This window comes from Amblyomma maculatum, chromosome 7, assembly GCF_055883805.1.
Source record: "Amblyomma maculatum isolate TAMU_Amacu chromosome 7, ASM5588380v1, whole genome shotgun sequence".
Lineage (NCBI taxonomy): Eukaryota > Metazoa > Arthropoda > Arachnida > Ixodida > Ixodidae > Amblyomma > Amblyomma maculatum.
Genome location: NC_139350.1, coordinates 31091294 through 31112953, shown reverse-complemented (window position 1 = coordinate 31112953; position 21660 = coordinate 31091294). Strand labels below are relative to the sequence as shown.

Here is a 21660-nt window from a genome sequence, read left to right as displayed (position 1 = left end):
AAGATGACAGAGGGAGATGGAAAGAGGCTAAAACAACCTCCATTGCTGCTGCTAGCCGCAAGCAAGGGCGCGGCAAGAGAGAGCGAAAGCAGCGATCGAGTCATGTGTCGACCTATTGAAGAGGCAACGGCGCGAGCCCCTGAACGTGATGTGTCGTAGCAGACACACCAACATAATAAAAATAAAAACCTGCAAACCTGTGGCAGATGGCAGAACAACCCTTGAACTCGTAACTGCATGCACACGCTGTGAAACGTGCGCGCTGCGTGATCGCTTAGCGCGGTAGAGTAACAAGCACGGAGTGACCATCAGACATGGGCATCCTCACGAGGGTGAGCCCTCATAAAAGCGTCCTCACCCTCACCTTGTGAGGATTTGACCTAGTGAGGTGAGGGTGAGGGAGGATCGGCACTGATAAATTAATGATGACGAGGGTGAGGGAGGGCAGTGGTTTTGAGGTGAGTGAGGGAGGGAAAGATACAGAGTTTGAGGGGCGAGGGCGAACCGTCCATGAAAGGCGTAGTTTCTGTGGTTAGAAAAAGCATGCGGCAACACGAAAGGCACGAGTGACGTCACACTTTCTCCTCCACTAGGCATGTGTTGTATAGAAACCAGATGTAATGAAGCGTGGCACAGGCACTGCAGCTAAAAGAAACAGGAACAAAAGCCACAAAATTGCCCCAGCGCGGTGGTAAAGAAAAGTCTAAGAACGACCCTAGGGAGCTGCAGGGAGTCACCGAAAGCGATGTTGCTGTTTCCAGCTCACGAAACACGACGGGACCAGTGAAATACACAGGACGGCCGTTTCTAATTGCTAAGGTTTTTTTGCCATTCAGGCAAAAGCAGGTCCAGAAAAAAAAAAAAAAGCCGCTTCAAAAAGAGATGCGACACCCAGTAGAAAAGTTAACACAAAAGACCAAGGAGGGGTGATCTTATCTGCTGCGACCCTGTCACTCTTTTTTTTTTCCTCCTTCAAAGTAGCTTGCATGAGTAGTCGACACATGAGAAGTGTTTCTTAACAGTGTTTCGTGCCTGTCTGGTTAGCCAGGCTTTACATAAAACTTTCATAAATTGTGTAAATTACAATTTGCAACAAAACCAATGAAAATAAACAAACAGCAGTGAATTTCTGCTGATAACAACTCGAATAAAATAAACCACAGTTCAATATCCAGAGCAATCTTTGTCATGTGTTTGTAGAAGCAAGCACAATTTTCTTATTTCTTTTGCCATTTCTTGCTATGTTGTGAATTAGCAAAATCATCATATTGTGCATTATGTTCAGCACGTAACTACAATGCATTGTTTTTTCTATAATTGCTATATAACATTAAGTTTTACCTTTTCTATCTTCTTAAGATAGTTTTCTTCAGATGGGTTTTAATAACGTTGGGGAAGTAATAGCCAATTTCACGAAAGAGTTGTTTCATTTCCAGTATCCAAAGAATGTGTTCGCATTTCCTGTTAACCTGTTGAAGTCCTGTACCAAAGCAAGGTTCTTTAATATTCGTTATTTTATTTTAGCATTCGTTCTTTAGTTAGGATTAGTTTTATGCATCGTAATGCCCGACGATCATAAGGCCGTATGTTGTGACAGACTCACGCATGAAGGGGGTATGAGAATGCTGAACCGGGTACTATGAATCTTTGCCGAATGCACTTTCGGGTTGGCTTCAACTATGAAATGCCAGCGCAAGGGTGCTTGCAATTCTTAGATACATTTGTTGCTGTTCGCAAAATCAAAGCCTGCTGGTGGTGTCAGCCTCGCTAAAAAAAAAGGGTATTTTAAACCACCAGTCAGCTCAATACAAGCTTAAGGGTATTGCTGAAAACAACCTTCATGCCGCTCTGGACAAACCCTGCCTACATGAAATGACACATAGCATGGATCTTTGGCTGCAAACAATAATCAGTGCAGGATTTCCCTGTGAGGTGGTCACCCTGATTTAGAGGACCTTGCTAAGGATGCTAGGGATGTAGAGGAGCACCGTTGAGCTGAAGAAGCGCAAAGTACAAGGCCCCTTGCCATTACTTATTACTATCAAACTTCGCACCCCTTAGAAAACGTGGCTCAGAAAGGTGGCCGTCCTGGTAGTCATTACTGCACCCAAAAATCTGGCTGGCGTGTGCAATATGGTGCAAAGAAAGCACTAGCAGGGATCCAGCGTCAAGCACGCAGGCAAGTTCGTCCCGACAGAAAGTGCCGTCGTTTACTGTTACCATTATCCTGTGTCAAAAGATACAGAGGACAAATTGGATGTTGCACAAACGGAACACTTCAGGAGCTGCATGCAGGAGTAGGCGCACTGCGGGGAGGGAGGCGTCTATTGTCGCCACTGCCGCAGAACTGAGGTGTGCTCCTCGATTCCGTAAAACGACAATCTTCGAGACGTTTGCGTCCAAACACAGCAGAAAAGTGTACAAAGCATACTGCATTAAGGTGGAATTCACCACTTGTGTTAGCAATTGAGGCCACGGTCGTCTTATACGATAACTTAAGGAGTTTCAATATCCCACACGTCAGCGTGCCATTGTTCTTACTTTGCCAAGATCAGCTTCATTTTAGGAACGGACCATGTTTATGTCGGCTTTCTACGGCTTCTTATCCAAAGCATGGCTTCCTATGCTTGGTACGTCACAATATAAAACGAAAAAGTGATGCTGGTTCAATGCTGCAGAAATAATGCAACAGCTGAACTGGAATTTTTAACTGACACAAAGTAGGGTTTATATCGAAGAAAGCTACAAAGCGTCTCCAAGCTCAGTGATAGAGGTCCGCACAGGCTGGGCCCGACCTGCCGTGGAGTGTTTTTTACTTATTGAGATGAGAGGGTGACATCGAAGTCCAGCCCTCCAGGACGCTTGGACCTTGGATAAGACCCGCTGCCCCAAAGCCATGAAGGCACGTACATTCGTTGGGTTTGGTTAAAACGGGCTGTAATTTTAGCTCACGGCTTTATGAGATCATTTTAATAAGTGTCCCTACATTTTCTTAACATGAAGATGACCAGCTGAGGCGATGTACCTTTATGCATGCCTCCAAGGCTAGAGTCGAACCAGAGGGCACCTGTCTCACATATTGTTAAAACGTGTGCCAGGTCTAAACAAAAGGAAGACTTCAAGGAAGAAAGCTTCGAGGGTTTGCGTGATACCTACTCTCAAATGCTACCCTTCAGCGCCAACCTCATACTCACTCTAAGGCTGACCCAATAAAGCAGACAGCTAAGTTAAATTAAATCCAATTCCATGTAGTCATGGTATATGTCCTAGGATCTCTAGCTGGCAGGTTGAAATTGACAGCATCGCTTTTTGTACACCTGATTCTGCTTAGCCATTTCTGTGGAGGGAAAGAGGCCTCCTCTCTTCTGCGGTCTCCCCGTGTTGTTGTGCAAGCAGTTGTTCGCTTCTCGTGTGAGCGAGAAGCCTGCTTTCAGACAGCGCCTTTTCCCTTTCCTTTTCAGCGCCTTTTCCGCTTCCTTCTGCCTTGTGCCAAACGCACGCATACACCATATGTGTGTTGCGAAACAAACTAAAAACGAAGCAAAGAAAGCCACTACTTGTACTAGGCCTGGAAGATGTTCCATTCGGCGGGCTACAGTGTTCTAGAAGGCTGTAGCCAGAACGTTGTCAGCCGGGGTGCACCTCAGCATGCACACATGAGAGCTTTGGGTGGCGGAGCTTCGTTTGAAGACTGAGTCAGTGCTGCATGGAAGGCAACAGATAAAGCACAAATCAAACAAGTGTGCACCGAGCTCTGCCCCAACTCCCTTCACAGTGAGGGCAACTGTCAGTAAGAAAGCGCATAAAAAACAAAAAAAAACTCTTCTGCGCGGCGGGCAGACCACGCACGCTGGTCCAAGGCAGGGCCAAGCAGCAACTGTGGCTGGTCTTATCAGATCTCATCAGCTCTCCCTGAGGCACCTGGTGGAGACATGGGTGCATGTGGCAGCATTGCCCTCAGAAGGGTACACACGCGTCAACCACCGTTTGTTTCTTACCCGCTCTCTCTGTCCAAAGGGTCTTCCTTCAGTCCAGTCTCAAAAAAAAAAAACCACCGAGCAGCAGGAACGGCTGGAAAAGCCCTTCAGTCTGTGTTGTTGTGTGCTTCCGATCAGACCGCTCAAGTTGTTGATGCTTATGTTGAAAACAACACTTTGTTGCGCTGTTCAAAATTCTATATGCTCAAGGACGTCTGTGTACAATGAGCGCGAATAAGTTTCCATTGCGGCAGTGCCCTCGGATATTTTTGGCAAATGCGCGGTCCAAGTGAAAGGTGCCTTCATACAGGTTCGAGGTGAGTTTCATTCTTTTGCGGCTCTTGCCTTCTCAGTGCAGGCAATCCAGTTTTCGGCTTTTGTATATGCGGCCAAATACATATTGTCCGGAATTAAGAAGAACAGCTAGGAGATGTGGACTTAGGCGAAGTGATGCAGAGTGCTGATTCCGGCAAGTTGGTGCATATGTGTTGCTTTTCTGACCCCGTTCCAAGTGCTGCTTTTTTTCTTCACAAGCGAACCTAGATTTAAGCACATTATCGAGGAAGCATAATCAAACCTTAAGCACTTATCAAACCTGTTCACTTTGCACGTCGCACTGCTATAGTTAGGCACTGTCTTGTTCTGTTCTCGTATAACTTCATTAAAAATTAGAAAAAAAAAGCGATTTTAGGCACTACTGAGACGGCATTCGCGAAAATCAGAAGCGCAAAAGAGTTAAGAGTTTCACTTTGTTTTTTTTATTCGTTCCTGGAGCAAGTCTGGATGCGATCGGGGCACATCATCAGTGGCACCTGTGGCGCCGTGTCCAAATAACAGCATTTTTACGCGGCGTCTCCCAAATGACACTACATGTACATGCCTGAAACTGTCACGCACGGCCCAGGCTTGCATGCTATGTCCCCCATCGCCACATCCCCTCGGCGAAGCGAACGAGGGTCAAGAACCTGATTCCCTCGAAATGTATGCTTCTGTATGATAGCGTTTTGCTGTAAGTTGAATTACATTGTTCTGTTGCCAATATGCCGTATACGCCTCATGTTTTCCATCTGCGACTGGCTAGAAGTTCGAATCTCCTCCTTTCTCATGCGGTTTAGAGTATTTTGTCACTCTTATCTCCTTCAAACGTATGGAGTGCGAACCGGTGGCCAGGTTTGCCCGATAAACTATGGTAGTGGCTATTTTCCTTCCTCCTCGAAGTTTCGCCTTTGATTGGCATGCCTAGGGCACTGTCAGAATTGTTGTTTGCACTTTTCACAGCCCCTGGTTTCCCTGCGCAGTGAATATCTCATTCTCAGCAGCTGTCGGAACAAGTACCAGATGGCTCTTGACAGTGATTCGCTACAGCATGAATGCAGCCCCGTCATTTATTTAAGTCTATTGTTAGCTTCTAGAAATTCGGATTGCTAAATGTGCAACGCGGCTTGACACCACCGAAAGCAGACGCAGAGAATAGTTTACGCCTACTTCAACTCAGTATAACGTTGCCATACATCGAAAATAATGAAAAAGAACTAGAATATTAAAACTGCTGAACGTGAGGTTGAGGGCAGACGAAAAAGAGGGAGGGCAGACGAAATGAGGGTGAGTGAGGACCAGCAATATTTTTTAAGTCAGGGTGAGGGCGAGGGAGCGCCAGGAAATTTGTTTAAGTGAGGGTGAGGGAGGACCGCCGATTGGAAATTGAGGGTGAAGGCGGATAGGTCAAAATGAGGGCATTTGCCCACCTCTGGCGACCATGCCCCCCTGCAAAGAAGGTGGCAGGGGTGGGCGCGGTCGTTTCATACTCTTCAGTACAGTCGACAACCAATTTTCTGGACACCCAAATTTTCGGACATGCTTGTTATTCGGACTTGTTCCCGGCCCCAGGACATACCTTATAAAGTCAATGTATTACGCTGCTCAAAATTTCGGACACTCTAAGAACGGCTATTCGATTTTTCGGACATACCAAGCGTCAGCCGGGCCAACTGCCCCACATTGTAGTGGTGTTGCCGCCATCTAGTTTGTTTACTTTTTCCTTTGATAGCCTCGAAACCGGTGCCGGCCTTGCGTGCCATTCCTCAGCTAGAGTGACGCAGGATTGAGGCTATATTATTTTTCTAGCAGCTTCCATTTTCGGTACAACGTCACTTCCATCGCTCCTCGCCACCGGAGTGCTTTTTTTTCTTCTTTTTAGCGTGATCGCTTCGACTGCCTCTTCCTCTGTGTTTGGCGTGCTTTTTACGTGCGTGCCGAGCATACCCAGTAGGCCTAGCCGTGCTCGTGCTGATGCGAGAACTACGTTCTGTCGCTACTGTGGCTCGGATTTAATCGAATTGGCTTCAGTTCTTCGAGAAGCTGTTCCCAAATTTTATAAGTTTTTTGGCAGCGAGAAGGCATTCAATGGATTCGGTGTCGTGATCCAGTGGTTGGTGGTTGTGATGTGCCTCGACAGTGGGAAAACCTACTCTGCCGGCTGCCTTGGACGAGGAGAGTGTGGTCGAGCAGCTCTCAGGCAGTGAACAGCTCATTCACGACTTTCGCACTGCTGGTGTCGAAATTCCATCGGCCATCTCGTTTTCAGAGTTCATAGACGTTGACCATGAGTTGGAACTGTCCGCTGGGCTCACAGATGCAGAAATTATTTGCCAAGTGCTTGTGAAGTCTGAGAGCAACGACGACGATGACTCACCTGCGGCAGTGCAGCCGACGCAAGCTGAGCTAATGCAAGCGAAATTCAGGGCCTGTCAGCACGGCAGCGGAGCGTGGTGCAGAAAAGCATTCATGACTTTTTCCGGCCTCAAAGTGAATAAAAGGCAATAAATTGAGCTTTTTTGGTGCACATTTATTTTTTCGAACTGGCCAATTTTTCGGACAATTTCGTGGTCCATTGAGAGTCCGAAAAATCGGTCGTCGACTGTATTTCCATACCAATGCAATGCGGGGCGAAAATACGAACTTCTATAAAGATTTGAAAGATGGCATAGCCTGTCCAAGAGCGCCAGCTTCGCGCTCTGGTGCTAAGTTTTGAACGCATGATAGAGAATGTACCGGTACGTCGCTGCGACTGTGGAGAGGGGGGGGAGAGCGCAAAAATGTATCAGTACATTCGTGACAGCGAATAGGTTAAAAAAAACAGGTGGACGTTGACGACAGTGTTACAGAGAGTGCGACTGAACTATCCTCTGATCAACGCCGTAATCCTTTTTCACGGTCTTACACTGAGCGTGTAGGACGTGTGATGGTGCTATGCAAAGGCCCGAAGAATTTAACAGGACAACAATATTGCACCACTTGGGCCTCTTGAAAGCCATTTGTTTCTTGCACTAACATGTGCCCTTTTTTGGAAGAGTGCTGGGAGCAGTGCAAAGCAGATTTGCAAAATGTACACATTACGTACAACAAAGCGCTGGAAAGCGAAATGGAATGGGGCTGGCTTTAGTCTGTCATCTTCCTCGTCATTCATCGGGAGAACCAACTAGAATTGCGTGCCTGGACGTCATCTAAGCCTCTCTGCATGCGCCGCGGATCTTGATTACTGGAATTTTTTTTTTTTTATAGATTGACGCAATTTCATCAAAGGCCACGAATTTGCAGCAGAATGTTACAGGCTTAATGCAATGGCACAATTAGAACAGCATTCCCACCATTACATTTGGACTGCATTTTCAGCAAAGCTGTGTTTTCCCACAGAGAAATGAAAAAAAGCAAATACTCACATCAGTGATATGGAGCTCAGACATGGTCTTCTTCATGACAAGCACAAGTATTTTCCAGTCAGTCTTCAGCTCCTTCAAACAACAAGCAAATAGGGGAAAGGCGGGGAAGAAGAAAGTAAATGAAAACCATCAAGTCATCAAACAGCAAAGGCAACATGCTTTCTACTGGCCATGAACATGAAGCTTCCCTTAAAGGTATACTGAACAATTATCCAATAATATTGAGAAAGCACCACAATTGCATTCTTAAAACACGATTACTCTAGTACAGACACATGATTCGGGTTATTTTTGAGCGAATGGCTTTATTTTTGTCATTTTCTGAGTGGACACCGGGTCAAAGGCAGCATGCTCCCGAATGTGAGCTGCCGAATGTGACGTCACATTTACCTTCAGCGACATCATGGCCTCGCAGGCCCGCCGCCGCTGCCCTCGCACTCGAGCTGGTTGACTGGCTACGCGCAGTGTTGGTTCCCTCACTTCGCGCCGTGCACAATGCTGCAGAGTGCGGAATGCTGCAGACGAGGGAGGTCGAGGGGGACGCGTACAGAGGGCGCGTATTGTGGGAAGGAAGGATGAATTGTGCGCAGCGTGGTTTAAAGCTGCGTGCTGAGTCTGCTGTACCGTAGGAACACGAGCAACAATTTTAGGGTGCACTGCACTTAATTAAAACTACAAATGTCTGTCTGCATGCTTCGCGAATGCCATGGAGGAAGGGAAAAATAAGCAGGTGCAATCGCTCGTGATGGGGGTGGCTAAGGAGGCATGAGGGAGGCAGGTAAAAGTGACGTGATATCCGGTTTTGCCAGAGCTTTCACAAGAGGCCGCTAGGTGCAGCGATTTGAGAAATATTCATTTAAATGCTTACTTTCCACTCATTTCTGTTCAGAAAGTGTGTTGCTTTGGTCACTCTCAATGCGATAGCTACCACCTGCATTAGAAATCTCAGCAATAACTTTTTTATTCACTATCCCTTTAAAAGGCTACTACCACTACAACATACCTGATACCTGCCAATCTGATGATCAAAAATGGAAGATTTTTTTTATACTACTTGCACTAGATGGGAGAGGTGGGAGGGCACGGTAGTATTAATTGAGTCCTCATCTAAACATGCTAAACGTACACACAAGCAGCAGCAGCAGGCATAAACTGAAGGTGGCATAGCCACAACAAGGCCCTTTTCGGGCCTTCTGTTATGCCGAGGCAAACTGTATCCAATTGCATTGAATAAGGAATGAAGAAAGGAAGACATTTTTTTCCCCTGGTTTGGTCAAGTGCTTCTTTTTGCACACACTGCCGGGAAGGCTCTCCCCTTCACAAAAGAGAATGTCCCTTTTCACGAAATGACCCTGTCGCGTTTTGAAGATGCCTCAAATGCAGAGTCCACGCTGTCAGGCATTGCGCTGAAACTGCGTCGAATTAAAAAATTCGCGGTGTACTATTCTAAAATTCCAAACACAGTCAAACCCGGATATATATCGAACTCGAGGGGGATCGCAAAATTGTTCGATATACAAAAATCGACTTGAAACGCAGCTTACGATCGTGAAAAATACCGTATTTGTCGCACATTCAACCCACTCGCATAATGAACCCACCCTTCACATTTGCCTCCTAGAATCTGAAAAAAAAAGCATTAAAGCCGGTTCACATGCAAGCGATTGAGTGAACTCAGCGACAAGCAGCAGTGATAGAGTGAACGATTTCCCTCTAGTCTCTTCGTGCACATGGCTTGCAAACGTCACGTTGCTGGCGCACGGTAAATGATCCCCGCAGACACGTGTGCCTTTGGAAAAAGGGTGCGACGCTGCCTTAGACCAGCTGTCGCCGAACTGTTCCCTTTCATTTCTTTCGCGCATGGCTTGAAAACGTCACGCCGCAAACAGCCGAGGGTGATGAGATCGTCTCTGGGAAAGGCACATCTTCCAGTGCATGGTGCGGAGTTGGATATATCGAACGACCAGTGAAATTGCTGTTCGATATATGACGCAGCTTTCCTATACTTTTACATGGGACTTTCAAGGGGGTATTCTGAGAGTTCAATAGAACCAAAATTCGAATTATCCGAGTTTGATATATATCTTGGTTCGACTGTATCAGTTCTTGAAATACGAACTGAATAACAAACATATCTGATTTGTATTCGAAATTTTGAAATATCTGCTCAGCGTTAGTCTTCGAGAAGGGAAAGCGCACTATCTGTCTCACTTCTTTGTGACAACTACAATTACAATGAACGGCATGCAAGTGGAGGAGACATATGTCAACATTTCGAATTCCTAGCACAAAAAGCTTCTAACCTGACCTGCAGATGGATACTGATTGGGAAGCAAAATGGTAACACGCCCCCCCTGAACCCCGCACAAAAAACGGCTGCATCACAATTTCAATAAAAAATCATGTGCTGTGGGAAACGACCTCCCATCGTCCCCTTTAAAGTTGGCTTTCCCCCAGCGGTGGTTACTTTAACCATCGAGAAGTGGCGCCAGCATCGCGGCAGCACAAGCGCCACTCCTGATCTGGCCACCGTGCACGCGGACAAAGCGAACTCTCTTCGGCATCGGGAACTGGACGCGAGCAGACGTCTCCTTGCAGCACTCCGCAGTCGCGGGCGAGGTGAAGCCTTGCGGGACTTATCCCTCTTATCCCGCTTGCCCATCTTGTCCGGCCTCGAACTTTATCCCCTGCCCTAGCGTGGGCGAACATTCGCCCGTAGCCTTGCTAGTGAGTCAGACGATCTGTATTCATTAGTGTGTTTTATTGCTAGCTGGCGTTGTTGTTATTGCAGCAATAAATGCCTGTTTGTTGTCAGCACGTGTTGTTCCTTTGTTCCCAAGAGCATAGCCTGCAGTGGTCGGCGTGCGCTCAGTAGCGCATGCGATCACTGAGTGGGGTCAGCGGTTGGGACTGACAGCCGCGACTCAGCGGAGAAAACGCATTTATCCCCCTATTACAACCCCACATCTGGCGCCCAACGTGGGGCCGCTCTTGGAAGACTGGACGACTGCTTGTTCGTGGCAAGGGACATTCTGTGTCCGGACATGACAAGTGCTAGGCCTAGAGTGAATTTTGATCGCTAGGCCCTGCGGCATGCTTTCTTGAGTGAGAGGTGAATTTTGCTGCAGCATGTTCGAACTTTTTGACATGCTCAGCGCATTTTTTTTTGTGCCCTTTGTAGAAGTTTCATCAGTTTGAAAACCCCATCGAGGGAGCGAGAGGCCTAGCACCTGCATAGTCGCCAAGCCTGTAGCGAGTGAGTACGGAAGCCACGTGGATGGTCCGAGTTTTCTGTACATATTTTCTCATCTGTCTCTTTTGCGACTCCGGGAGTCGCGGGCTCTGTGAGCCAAGTGGCCTGGGGCCACGGGTGCCACGATGAGCTTGCTGGTATTGCAGCTCTGCACCGGGCGTTCCAACACCGTCCGGGACGGTGGGCGCCGATCGTAAATCTGCTTCGTGCGGTGAGCGGAGTAGGACCAACCCATTGTGTTGATGTCTCCTCGCGGCTGTGTGCGCGTAACCCTTTTCCGGGTTGTTTTCTTATTTTTGAAGACGGTCTTTGTCACAGTGGTCGTTAGGCCTAAGGCTTTCGTAGCTGCCTGCACCACGCCAGAAGAAAGGACCGCCTGGACGGTGGTGTTGTAAAGCGGGAGTACATTGCTGCCCACTTTTCTTTTTTGTTGTTGTTTTTTTGGTATCCTCGCACGAACATAGCAGTCTCGTTAAACTCAAGAAAGGGCTTTGTTCACTCGAACTTTGCATTTTACAGCTGCATGACACGTATTGCTAGCGAGCTTTGTACGGAGCCACGAGGCCTGTGCGGACGCCGGCGCTCCCTCCCATGACTTTCTTTAAAGGCATGTGGAGAGCATTCTGGTTATGTAGGTTCACCGAGCCACCCAGGCTTACTGGCCTCTGCACATGGTCTCGCTGCCGCCTGCTGCGACGGAGCTGCCTGTATCCTGTTCGGCACATCCACCCGGGCAGCCGTGGCGAGACCAGTCAGCAACCATATCTGGCTGCGGCTATCCTGGCCTGCAGCTTTCAGCCGGACTCGCGGGCCCTGTGGACACGTGGTCCACTTCCCGCGATCCCTGGTGTTGCGCCGTACCAGCACCTGACTCGATACTCTCTCTGGCGCCGCATCTGCGGACTCTCGGCCGCAGTTTTCGGCCGGGCCCCGCTGCATACCGAGCTGCAGACACTGCAGCCCACGTGACATGCCGGCCATCCTGCGGAGACTTTCATGCTACCGTCGGCGCACTGGGACGTCGTCGGTGCTACCTCTCCTGGAAGCTCCTGCCTCAAGTGTAAGGTCATGAAGACATCTCCATAGCATGTACTTTCAGGCGCGTGGGTCAATATAAGGTTGGGGGATGTGGGGAACGATCTCCCATCGTCCCCTTTAAAGTTAACCTCCCCCCCCGCGGTAGTTACTTTAACTATCGAGAGATGGCACCAGCATCACGGCAGCACGAGCGCCACCCCTGATTTGGCCACCGCACATGTGGACAAAGCGAACTCTCTTCGGCATCGGGAACTAGACGCGAGCGAACGTCTCCTCGTGGCACTCCGCAGCCGCGGGCAAAATGAAGCCTCGCGGGACTTATCCCGCTTGCCCGTCTTGTCCAGCCTCGGAGTTTATCCCCTGCCCTAGCGTGGGCGAACATTCGCCCATAGCCCTGCTGGTGAGTCAGACGACCTGTATTCATCAGTGTGTTTTATTGCTAGCTAGCATTGTTGTTATTGCAGCAATAAATGCCTGTTTGTTGTCAGCACGTGTTGTTCCTTTGTTCCCAAGAGCACGGCCCGCAGTGGTCGGCGTGCGCTCGGTAGCGCACGCGATCACTGGGTGGGGTCAGTGGTTGGGACTGTCAGCCGCGACAAAGCGAGGAAAACGTATTGATCCCCCATTACAATCTCACAGTGCGCAACCTGTCCAATGTGTTTTTCTCAATTCTACGCTGCGGAGAAGCCTTTTCAACCAAACAAGCTGTACACGCTTCGTGTAAAATTAGAGGGACACTCAAGCTTCGCCTTAGGAGTGGATGCAATAGCTTAACACAACCTTTCTGTTCCGCTAATTTTTTTTTTTTTTTTTTTTTAGCTGGTTGTCGGGAAAAGGAAGGTGTAGTATTGGTCTCACTTCTTGGTGGACACTAGCATAAGCAATGGCAGACAATTAAGGGTACATTATGTCATTGGTTCAAATCTCCATCAAAAACTAGACTCCAATTTCACCTGAACGCTGCACAAAATATGGGTGCGTGATAATATTCACACAAAACCATGTGCATACTTTTTCTGGCACATTTGGAACACTGCCACGTTTTTCCCAGATAATTATGGGGTATGGCAAGGGCTCTTTGGCACAACGAGCCCAGTACGCCCTCACGCAACGTCTGAGAACCGGGCAATAACTAGGCTGAGTACGATCAGTAGCAATGCTCATTTAGTAGCTGGCACACTGCCCTTTGCAAGTTCAACTTGACTCAGAAAACCAGACAACTCGAGTTGGCATGGTGGCATACGCTACCTGCCAAATGTGCCAACATGGTACACCTATAAATCATTCAAGGCGTCAACAGACCCCAGAAACAAATTACCATCTGACACACATGCAAAACAAACAACACTACTGCTTACTTTCACTACAGTAGCCAGATAAACAGTTCAAAAATGGAAGTAGTTTATTATAGGAAAAATACTGCACTGCAAAGGAGATCCTCACAATCAACCTTTACTCTTACTCTATACAATTATTGTTATCTGTAAAAAACTTTCTGAATACTTTTTCCAGCTCTAACAAGTGCATTTAGAGGTGAATAAGAAATGCTAAACATTTCCCTCCTTTATAGGCTGAGGCAGCTCTGCATCTAGACAAAATGAGCACTGACAAGACGGCAGTGTTGGCTGTAAGCGAAACTACTGGTGCAGCCTCTGACATGCCGAGACGCCATCACAACTGACAATTGAATACTGCTTTGCACTGGTGTTTTTAATAGCAGCACGGGGGCAAACGAACAATGCATTGCAGCAGAAATGAAGAAAAAACGAACACAGGGCATATTTTGCGCAATTCCTTCAGTTTCTTTCACTAAATTTTCGGAAATGTAGCGCAAAGAAGACAAGGACAAAATGAGGGATACATTTTGTCCTTGTCTTCATTGCGCTAAGTTTCCTAAAATGCAAATACACCAACTCGCCCAATTCCGCATTCTTGTGTCTTTCCCTAAACCGGACTGCCCTTTCTCCAGTGTTGCCGTGGATGTTTACACCTTAAATGACTCACTCGAAAGTCGCTTCACACCATGGTAGGTGCCTGTGAAGCTAAAGCAAGCGTTACGCTTCAAATTGATGCACCAGATCCGTGTAGCAATAATTGTATACACATCGAGATGCCAATGGAACAGCAAACATCAAAGTTAGAATATTATGAGATACATTTGTGAAATCTGATGCTTATTAAAGATACGGGACGAAACTGGTGACACCACCTAACAGCCAGCCAAAATATTCAATACACTTAAAGGGCAATACTTTAATGTTGATGGCATTTTCAGCACCTGCAAAAAATACTTGTAAAAGTGGAGTTAAGCAACAATAACGCAAATCATTTAAATGCTCACAGCATGGCTGAAGGTCAAATCTTTTGTGGTGATTATATATTTTTTTTTTCTTACTTTTTCGTAATAGACACCCACAGTATTTTGAAGCTTATAAATCTTATTCCAGCCTTCCTTTTTTTCTCCTAACAACCAAGGCCAGCGAGTAATACACAGGGCCAGCCTGCACGGCAGCTCTAACCAGATTCATGCAGGCCCATCCTGCACAATAAATTGATGGACCCACTGTATGAAATTCATGCCAGATATTTCGACAGGGAACCTCGTGCCGAGGCATAAACCTTGTCTGCTGCTCTGCGCTTGCAAACCAAGACAAGACACATCAAGAACAAAACCATATGGGCATGCAAAGTGCAGAGCTTGGGTTGCAAAGCACCGAAACAGAAATACAGTAAAACTCTGTAAATTCAAACTCACTGAAACAAAAAAGAAGTTCAAATTAGCCGGGTTTTCAAAGTAATTGTACACCACAAAAAGTATGGCCCAGGAAAAAAATGTCCTTGCGAGAACACGCTGGGCGTACCCCCCCCCCCTTTTTTTATTGTTCACCAAAGAATCAAGGGTAGAACCAGAGAAAGAAGATGGCTACATAGTATGAAAGAGCAATGAACAAGACACCTAGACATCAAGCTAGCTAAGGTCACTGCAGGTTTATGGCTTGCCAAACTTACATCAGAAGTCAGCTCCTTTCGTAGTGCGAGCGAGTTGTATGTGATGGCCACCATTTCTACCAGTACATACATCGAGTGCTGATCCATGATGGTTCGGGTCCTGGGCATTTCTATGCCATCCAGTTTACAGCTGCTGCTGCTCTCGTCTGGAGCCATTTCTCCTTGGTGGGCGCACCACGCTTTCGAAGGAGGTAGCAGTTCTGGTGCATCCCATGCAGACAAACACCAAGAACTTAACTGAAAGAGAACGCAATGCAAACAGTAAATTTCTCATGCCGCTAAGTTAAGGCCCATACCAATAAAGATAATACGCCAACCCACTTAAACAATATTCAGGTGCCAAGGAAATATCACTGTTATAACTGGATTAGGCCAGAAAAAAAAAAGCATGATAAACTGCAGCGCACTTAACAGGATAGTGGCTTGAGATGATTTTTTTTTTTTAGCAAGAAAAATTCCCTAACAGTCAGCTTCGTCTGCTTCAAGGCGATTTTGTTCAAATCTCTTGGCAAGGCATGTGCCCATATCTCAGCGAACATAAGTTTGGAAAAAATAAAGTCCCAGAGGGACACTATCGTAGGCCTGTTGGAGTGAATGAACTGGTACGAGTGTGCTGCCATCTGCGCCAATGACAGCTGCAATGATGCAATGATTGCCTTGAAACGGAGACCTTCGTTTTTCATGACTGCATCGTTCAGGTGCAAAAATTCTTGTCCCGACATGATGCCAGTACGGCGAAAGCTCATTAATTTGAACCTCAATAATACGAATTTTCGGATATTTCGAACTACACTACTTGGTCCGGCCTAACTCCATAGAGATCTGTGTACAAAAAAGCCCATTAATTCGAACACGAGTCTGTTCTGCAATGGATAATTCGAACTACGCGGAACCGCGTCTAGGCGGTTTGGCGCGCAGCACGTGAAAAAGAAAACTCGCCGAAAGAGCGACATAGCACATCCAAAACGGGGACAAGATGAAACCAGGTAAAACCATGCAAGCGTGGGCAAAGCCTAAATGGCGCCATGACTGACACGGCTGCGAGTGGTGCCGGAGGATAGGGGTTGGCGGCCTCAGCAACGGCTGCCTGCTCTCTCTTCCGCACAACCTCCGAAACTCACAATAATTGTTAATTCGAGCCCTGTTAATTTGGAAATTGGGATAAGCACTGTCGATATGGGCCCAGCCAACACACATGAAAGGCTATGACTTCAAGCGGGCGCTATGGGTTACCCGGAAAAACGTTTTTGTTTTGTGCGAGTCATCCATTCTTCCACCCATCAGTCATCAAGGAAAGTCCGAAAGTATGCGGGTCAACCCCGATCACGACACTGGCTTTCGGCATCGTTTGCTTCAAATAGCGTTTCTTGATATCGCGCGTGGCAACAGACTGCGCCCGCCCCAATCACCAGTGGGATGATAAAGCGAGCGTACTGAAAATGAGGGTTTCACAGTTCGCCTCCCCCCTTGCTAGAGCTAACATCAAAAGGTAAACGCACCGTGATGTTAGCACTGTGCAGCATCTTGGCGCATTGCCAAGAAATATGATGTAGACCGTGACGGTGTGAAATGAAGGGACGCGCTAACGGCTGACATTTTTTTCCCAAATTCTTAAGCGAAAATCGGTGGTGCGTGAGTTCATTATGTGGGTGGGTTCGTTCCGCAAGTAAATACAATAAATTTACTGTAATGCAAATGGTTCTTGTCAGTTTTTCCGAGGCCATTAGATAATTCGAACTCTTTTCCGAATTCCGTGAAGATCGAATTAACGAGCTTTTACTGTATCACCGTTGAAATCAAAGCAACATCACATAACATCAGTGGGAGTTTTGCAAACCTTTGCATCACTGGCAGCCTGAACAAAGAGCTCTTTTCAGGAGCAATTCTTGATAGAAAACCTAATGAGCTTGCAGGAACAAGAAAATAGTAATGGCAGACACGGAAAAAAAAATAAAATGTTGACAAAGCCTATACGCCTCACCAACTGATAGACAGCACATATGACACACATTGCCTACCCAGCAATGCACTGGTTGCAGCATCCCGGCACATTTTCTACAAGCAGTGCACACTCAAACATAAAAAGGGTACATGGAAAGCTATTTACTAAAAAAAGGAAACACACGAGAGATAAGTATTAGCTTCACTGAACATATGGGTGATCAAATGTGATGCTCCTCCTCTCGCTCAACTCAGTGCACTCTGGGACACAAGAAAAATGAAAACAAGTCATGATGGCGCCTCACCCACGCACTGTTCCGCCCGCGTAACGTGTGAGCATCCTTTGAGTGGCAACACCCAGAAAGCCAAGTTGACATCAACGGGACGAGGGCGTGCAGGGAGGTGTCTCCCTAATCGACTGCAAAAGGGTCACTAGAAATTATTTTTATATTACACGCTTCATGCAGGGTTTCTAAATTTGGCTCAAATACTCGCAAAGGCCAGCTCTATGGATTTCTTGCATAAATGTATTCCCACAAATATCGTTTCACGGGCCCTCTAATGATTGCCTCTGCCTTCACACAGGAGAAAACTGTCAAGTTTCTTTCTTGTCCCCAGCATCACAGTGGCATGCAAGCATCTATGGTGCATCCAGCGTCTATGTGTGCATGGTCACATGGTGCTTTCACTTATGCTGCTCAATCTACCAGTCAGTGCAACCAACTCCACATGCGTGTGCTTCTGCATTCTAAACATCATTTGGCACGTGCGGTTGTTGCGTTTCCATGTGTTTGTACCTTTCATAACTGGCTCTCGGAGACCGGCTTAAACTGTCACAAACAATGATACAAAATGACAGCACCACTATAAATGGTTTATCTTAACACAGATAACATTATAAAGCTGACGGTGCCACAGTAGTAGACTGTTATATCCGATACATTGTTTGTTCTAACTCGGTTTGAGTGTAATATTAGTTGGTAACAACAGGAATGAAATGCAAAGCAGGGCAGGTGTAAAAAAATGCAACTCAGTATGCTTCTCGCTAAGCTTCTGAAACGTGGCTTGCAATCCTGGTTATGGAGCATATAAATGTGCATGGCACTTTCTACTCCACCTCTGCAAACTGTCAGGAAACTACCGCTGGGTGCACAGGGCAGCAGCAACTCCTAGAGTTTTCCTTTTTTATTATGACACTTCACTCAACACAATTTTTTGCCAAAATACCACTTCAAAGCAAAATGCACAAAGCATGGCACAATTCAGCAAAACATACGCACCGAGTTCATCAATACAGTGTCCTCATCTTGGCAGCCACCAACAGCATCCACCCAGTTCCCCCCCCCCCCCCCCCCCCCCCCCAATGCCAGCAGTGCCAGCCATGGCTGCATGTAGTTAAAATTATCCACGGCAAAACTGACTTGTGCTAGCATTAATGACCTTTTTTAATACAATGGAACTTGGCCCAGACCCAGCAGTTCGGTTCTATTTTCTGAAAATTCAAATGGTTCAAGTATGAATTAATGAGCTTTCACTGTGACCTTGCCCTAATGATGCCCAGTTGTACAGAAAATTACTGTCCATTTTGGAGCATTACCACATTAGTCTACTGACTATTTTTTTTTTCTTCCTTCCTTCGAAAGCTCCATCCCCAAATTAATAAATGCCTGGCTCTGGAGCTGAGAAACGTGGCAGAATCATTTAAAACTTACTTTTTCCATATGCTAGTCTCATTTTCTCAAAGAGACTAGCATATATAGACACACAGTTGTACAGTAACTCTACGCAGCTCCACAAACACAATGACTGCTGTGTTATCCTGTTCGAGTGAATTTTTCGTCCCGGATGCAAGTGTATCTACACAACTTTAGCTCAAAATTTATCTAAACACCCTAACATGACAAAAAAAAATTTGATAAGACAAGGAACACTAACTTATATAACTAAACATGTGTTTAACTGGCTTCATATTAATGTAATGCAATAAATATCGAAAGCCCAAAGTTCTTGCAGCAAAAAAAATATAATCAAAACGCTGTCAAGAATATATCGTTATTTGATTTTGCCCTACAGATATAAGCTGGGGAGAGAGTGGTCAGCATTATAAAACAATCAGTTCTTAGACCTTTCCATGACCCTGCGAGAAACCAGTTTGACTGGGCTATGAAGCAGGCATGGGGAGTAGAATACGCAGCTTCTCCCTGTGTTATGAGCACAACCCGGTCTCCAATATGGCGCTTTGGCCAATTTTGAAAAGGTCTATAGGCACATACATATTAGATTCCACATGCAATTTGGGTGCAATGTTTTATTACAGTCATCGTCAAGTTAGCAAGAATCAGAGTGCAGCACAGGCTCGGGCCACTCAAAAAGCACAGGCATTTGCCATTTGTGGGCTCGGCCCTAGACTAAAGTTGCAGCCTCATGCAGGACTTGAGCCATTACATAGAAAGGCTGTGCATTATTTAGGCTGTTCTAACAGTGACATAGGTGAAACGGCCACGATATGTGTTAATCGAGAAAAAATTACTCTGCGATACTTTGATTATTTCTGGTGCCCGCTACAACTGCATGTTTCTCATGTGACAAAAATCACAAACAATACTGATTTTGTGAGACACTGTTGCCATGAGTGTCCATGAAATGAATGGCATCTGGCACCCAAGTCCTAATTTTACTACTTTTTAGTTGATGAAAACAAGATAGAGCTCATTTGTAGACGGTGTTTAATTACTATCACTCGCAGTGCTATGTACAATTTCGGATGCACAGATCTGGCTAGGCTGAACGATACATTAGTTTGAAAGAAAAGTGCAAAATTGAGCAGCATTACAGGTGGTGGACTGCTGTGATGCCCGACACATGGCTGATCTGCACGAGTGCATTGGACCTCAAAAGTACACGGCATTGCTGGATTTAGCTGTTATAGCCATCAGCAAGCACATGTCATCAGACCTACCAGGAGACGATCAGTATTTGCTCAGTTTTGTGTTACCTAGGGCTAGAGATTTCAAGTCTGATAGAACAACTGGAAAAGGTCAGTCATTCAATTGCCTAACCAGCAGCCACATGTTCAAGGATTTTTTTTTTTTTTTACTGTGTGCCTTTGTCTCACAAAATGTAGTTCTATGTTGCAAGGAGTGTCAATGAACAAGATCATATTGGTATTGGATTCTTTGGGTCTTCAAATACAAACTGCATCTAACTACTTTTCCGTTTCCGTCTCTATTGGAAGCGCGGCCAGTGCGTCCATAAATTTAATGAGCAAAATCGTAATCATTAAAAGCGTCACTGCTATGCCTTCGTGGTTTTTAATATTTCGACACTGCAGCATACAAAAAAAAATTAAAAATCCAGATGCAGCATAAATTACTGTGCGTGTGCACTTTCCACTTGGTGTTGGAACTTTATTTACTGACAACGTGGCTGTTCAGAAAGCCAACAGGGCGAACATGCATGTGCCTTCATTTTTGAGGACTTTTGCCGGCTACGTCTTAGGTTGTGTAGCCATTAGGCCATGATACTCAGTTACCTCTTCAGCAGCTACGGGAATACGGGCCCGGACTGAAATCTTTGGCCCTGCATGAGCCGGGCTCCGACCTGAAAATTCGGCTCGCGATGTGCTCTATACGAGAAAACTGGGGAAAAATATTCGCGAATCCGCAGACCCCATGCAACTCAAAATGAAACCGTCAATCAGTTGACCTTCACTGATTGCTTTTGACTACATGCCAGCTAATTACGGTATAACAAGAAAGTCAAGAATATTTAACGATGACTGCAAGTCGTGCATACCTTTGGCACTTTGCATACCTTTGTCCTGGCTGTCATACACGGTCCAGCCAGTGTTTGCGGCTGCCGTGTAGCGCCTAGCCCATTCCGCCAAACGGTCTTCACTTGCGATCTCACTCCGGAAAACTAGAATGTCCTTGGGTGAAGTAGACTTATCCATTGCGATGACTTCAAGCCGAAACTCGATTGTCTTCGCAGGCTACCGTCCAAATGCTTGCGTGCCAGGGCGAACTTCAAAACTAACCGAGTTTAAAGGAAGACCTTCAGACAGTAAACGCGCGCTTTGACAGCAATAACTCGTGCATAGACGTATCCCATCAAAAAAAAAAAAAAAAAAAGACGACAGCAAAGGGCAAAGGCTAATGAAACAGTTCGTAACTACGATGTCAAACGTGCTACAGCGCGAACCGTTCGTCCGCGCCAAGCACATTGAACCGGCCGCAAGTGGCGCAAGCGCGCAAGCAAGGGCGCAAGCGTCTCTCAGATGGCGCGACCGCCAACCGATGCGAAGAGCTATTACCACTATTACTATCTTACAATTACTAAAACTAAGTTTTCAAAAGCCTAACTATTTTATTAAGTTCATCTTCTACTTTTTTAAAATAAACAGTATACTTGATTACGTTTAAAATGCCAATGACGTGTTGAATTTCGTTATGTTTTCATTCCAGGCAAGTGTGCGCGCCATGGTGCGCGCTCTAGATAGCAGTTCTAGATAGCATTTAGCACGTTCTGGATAGCAATGTTTAAGCTAGATCAAAATGCTTTTGAACACACAGTTACAAAAAAAAATTTATCGATATGAAGATGACAGTGTGTGGTAATAAATACCTTGAAACAATTGATCATACTCGAATGCGGTGGTATTCATCAATAAGGTGCCAGACGTACCAGGCACAGCCGCGATCGAGTCACTCTCCCTGAACTCCCA

The 21660-nt window shown here is 46.2% G+C and overlaps 1 protein-coding gene and 1 long non-coding RNA gene across 2 annotated transcripts in view; both read right to left on the bottom strand.

The window, feature by feature from the left end:
* LOC146182896 (uncharacterized) overlaps nt 1-15146 on the bottom strand; it is a 36734-nt gene extending 21588 nt beyond the window's left edge. Inside the window, exons 1-2 of the mRNA XM_084608664.1 lie at nt 14997-15146; nt 7697-7768 (exon numbers count right to left, since the gene is read on the bottom strand). Of these exons, the coding sequence (XP_084464790.1) occupies nt 7697-7768; nt 14997-15104 (180 nt within the window). The 5' untranslated portion in view covers nt 15105-15146. The remainder of the gene's footprint in view (nt 1-7696; nt 7769-14996) is intronic.
* A 1-nt stretch (nt 15147) lies between these two features.
* LOC146182895 (uncharacterized) lies at nt 15148-21038 on the bottom strand. The gene is made up of 3 exons (XR_014708443.1): nt 20751-21038; nt 17243-17355; nt 15148-15233 (listed from the first exon to the last, which is right to left on the bottom strand). It is a non-coding gene; the product is annotated as an uncharacterized LOC146182895 (long non-coding RNA).
* Between the last annotated feature and the right edge of the window lie 622 nt (nt 21039-21660).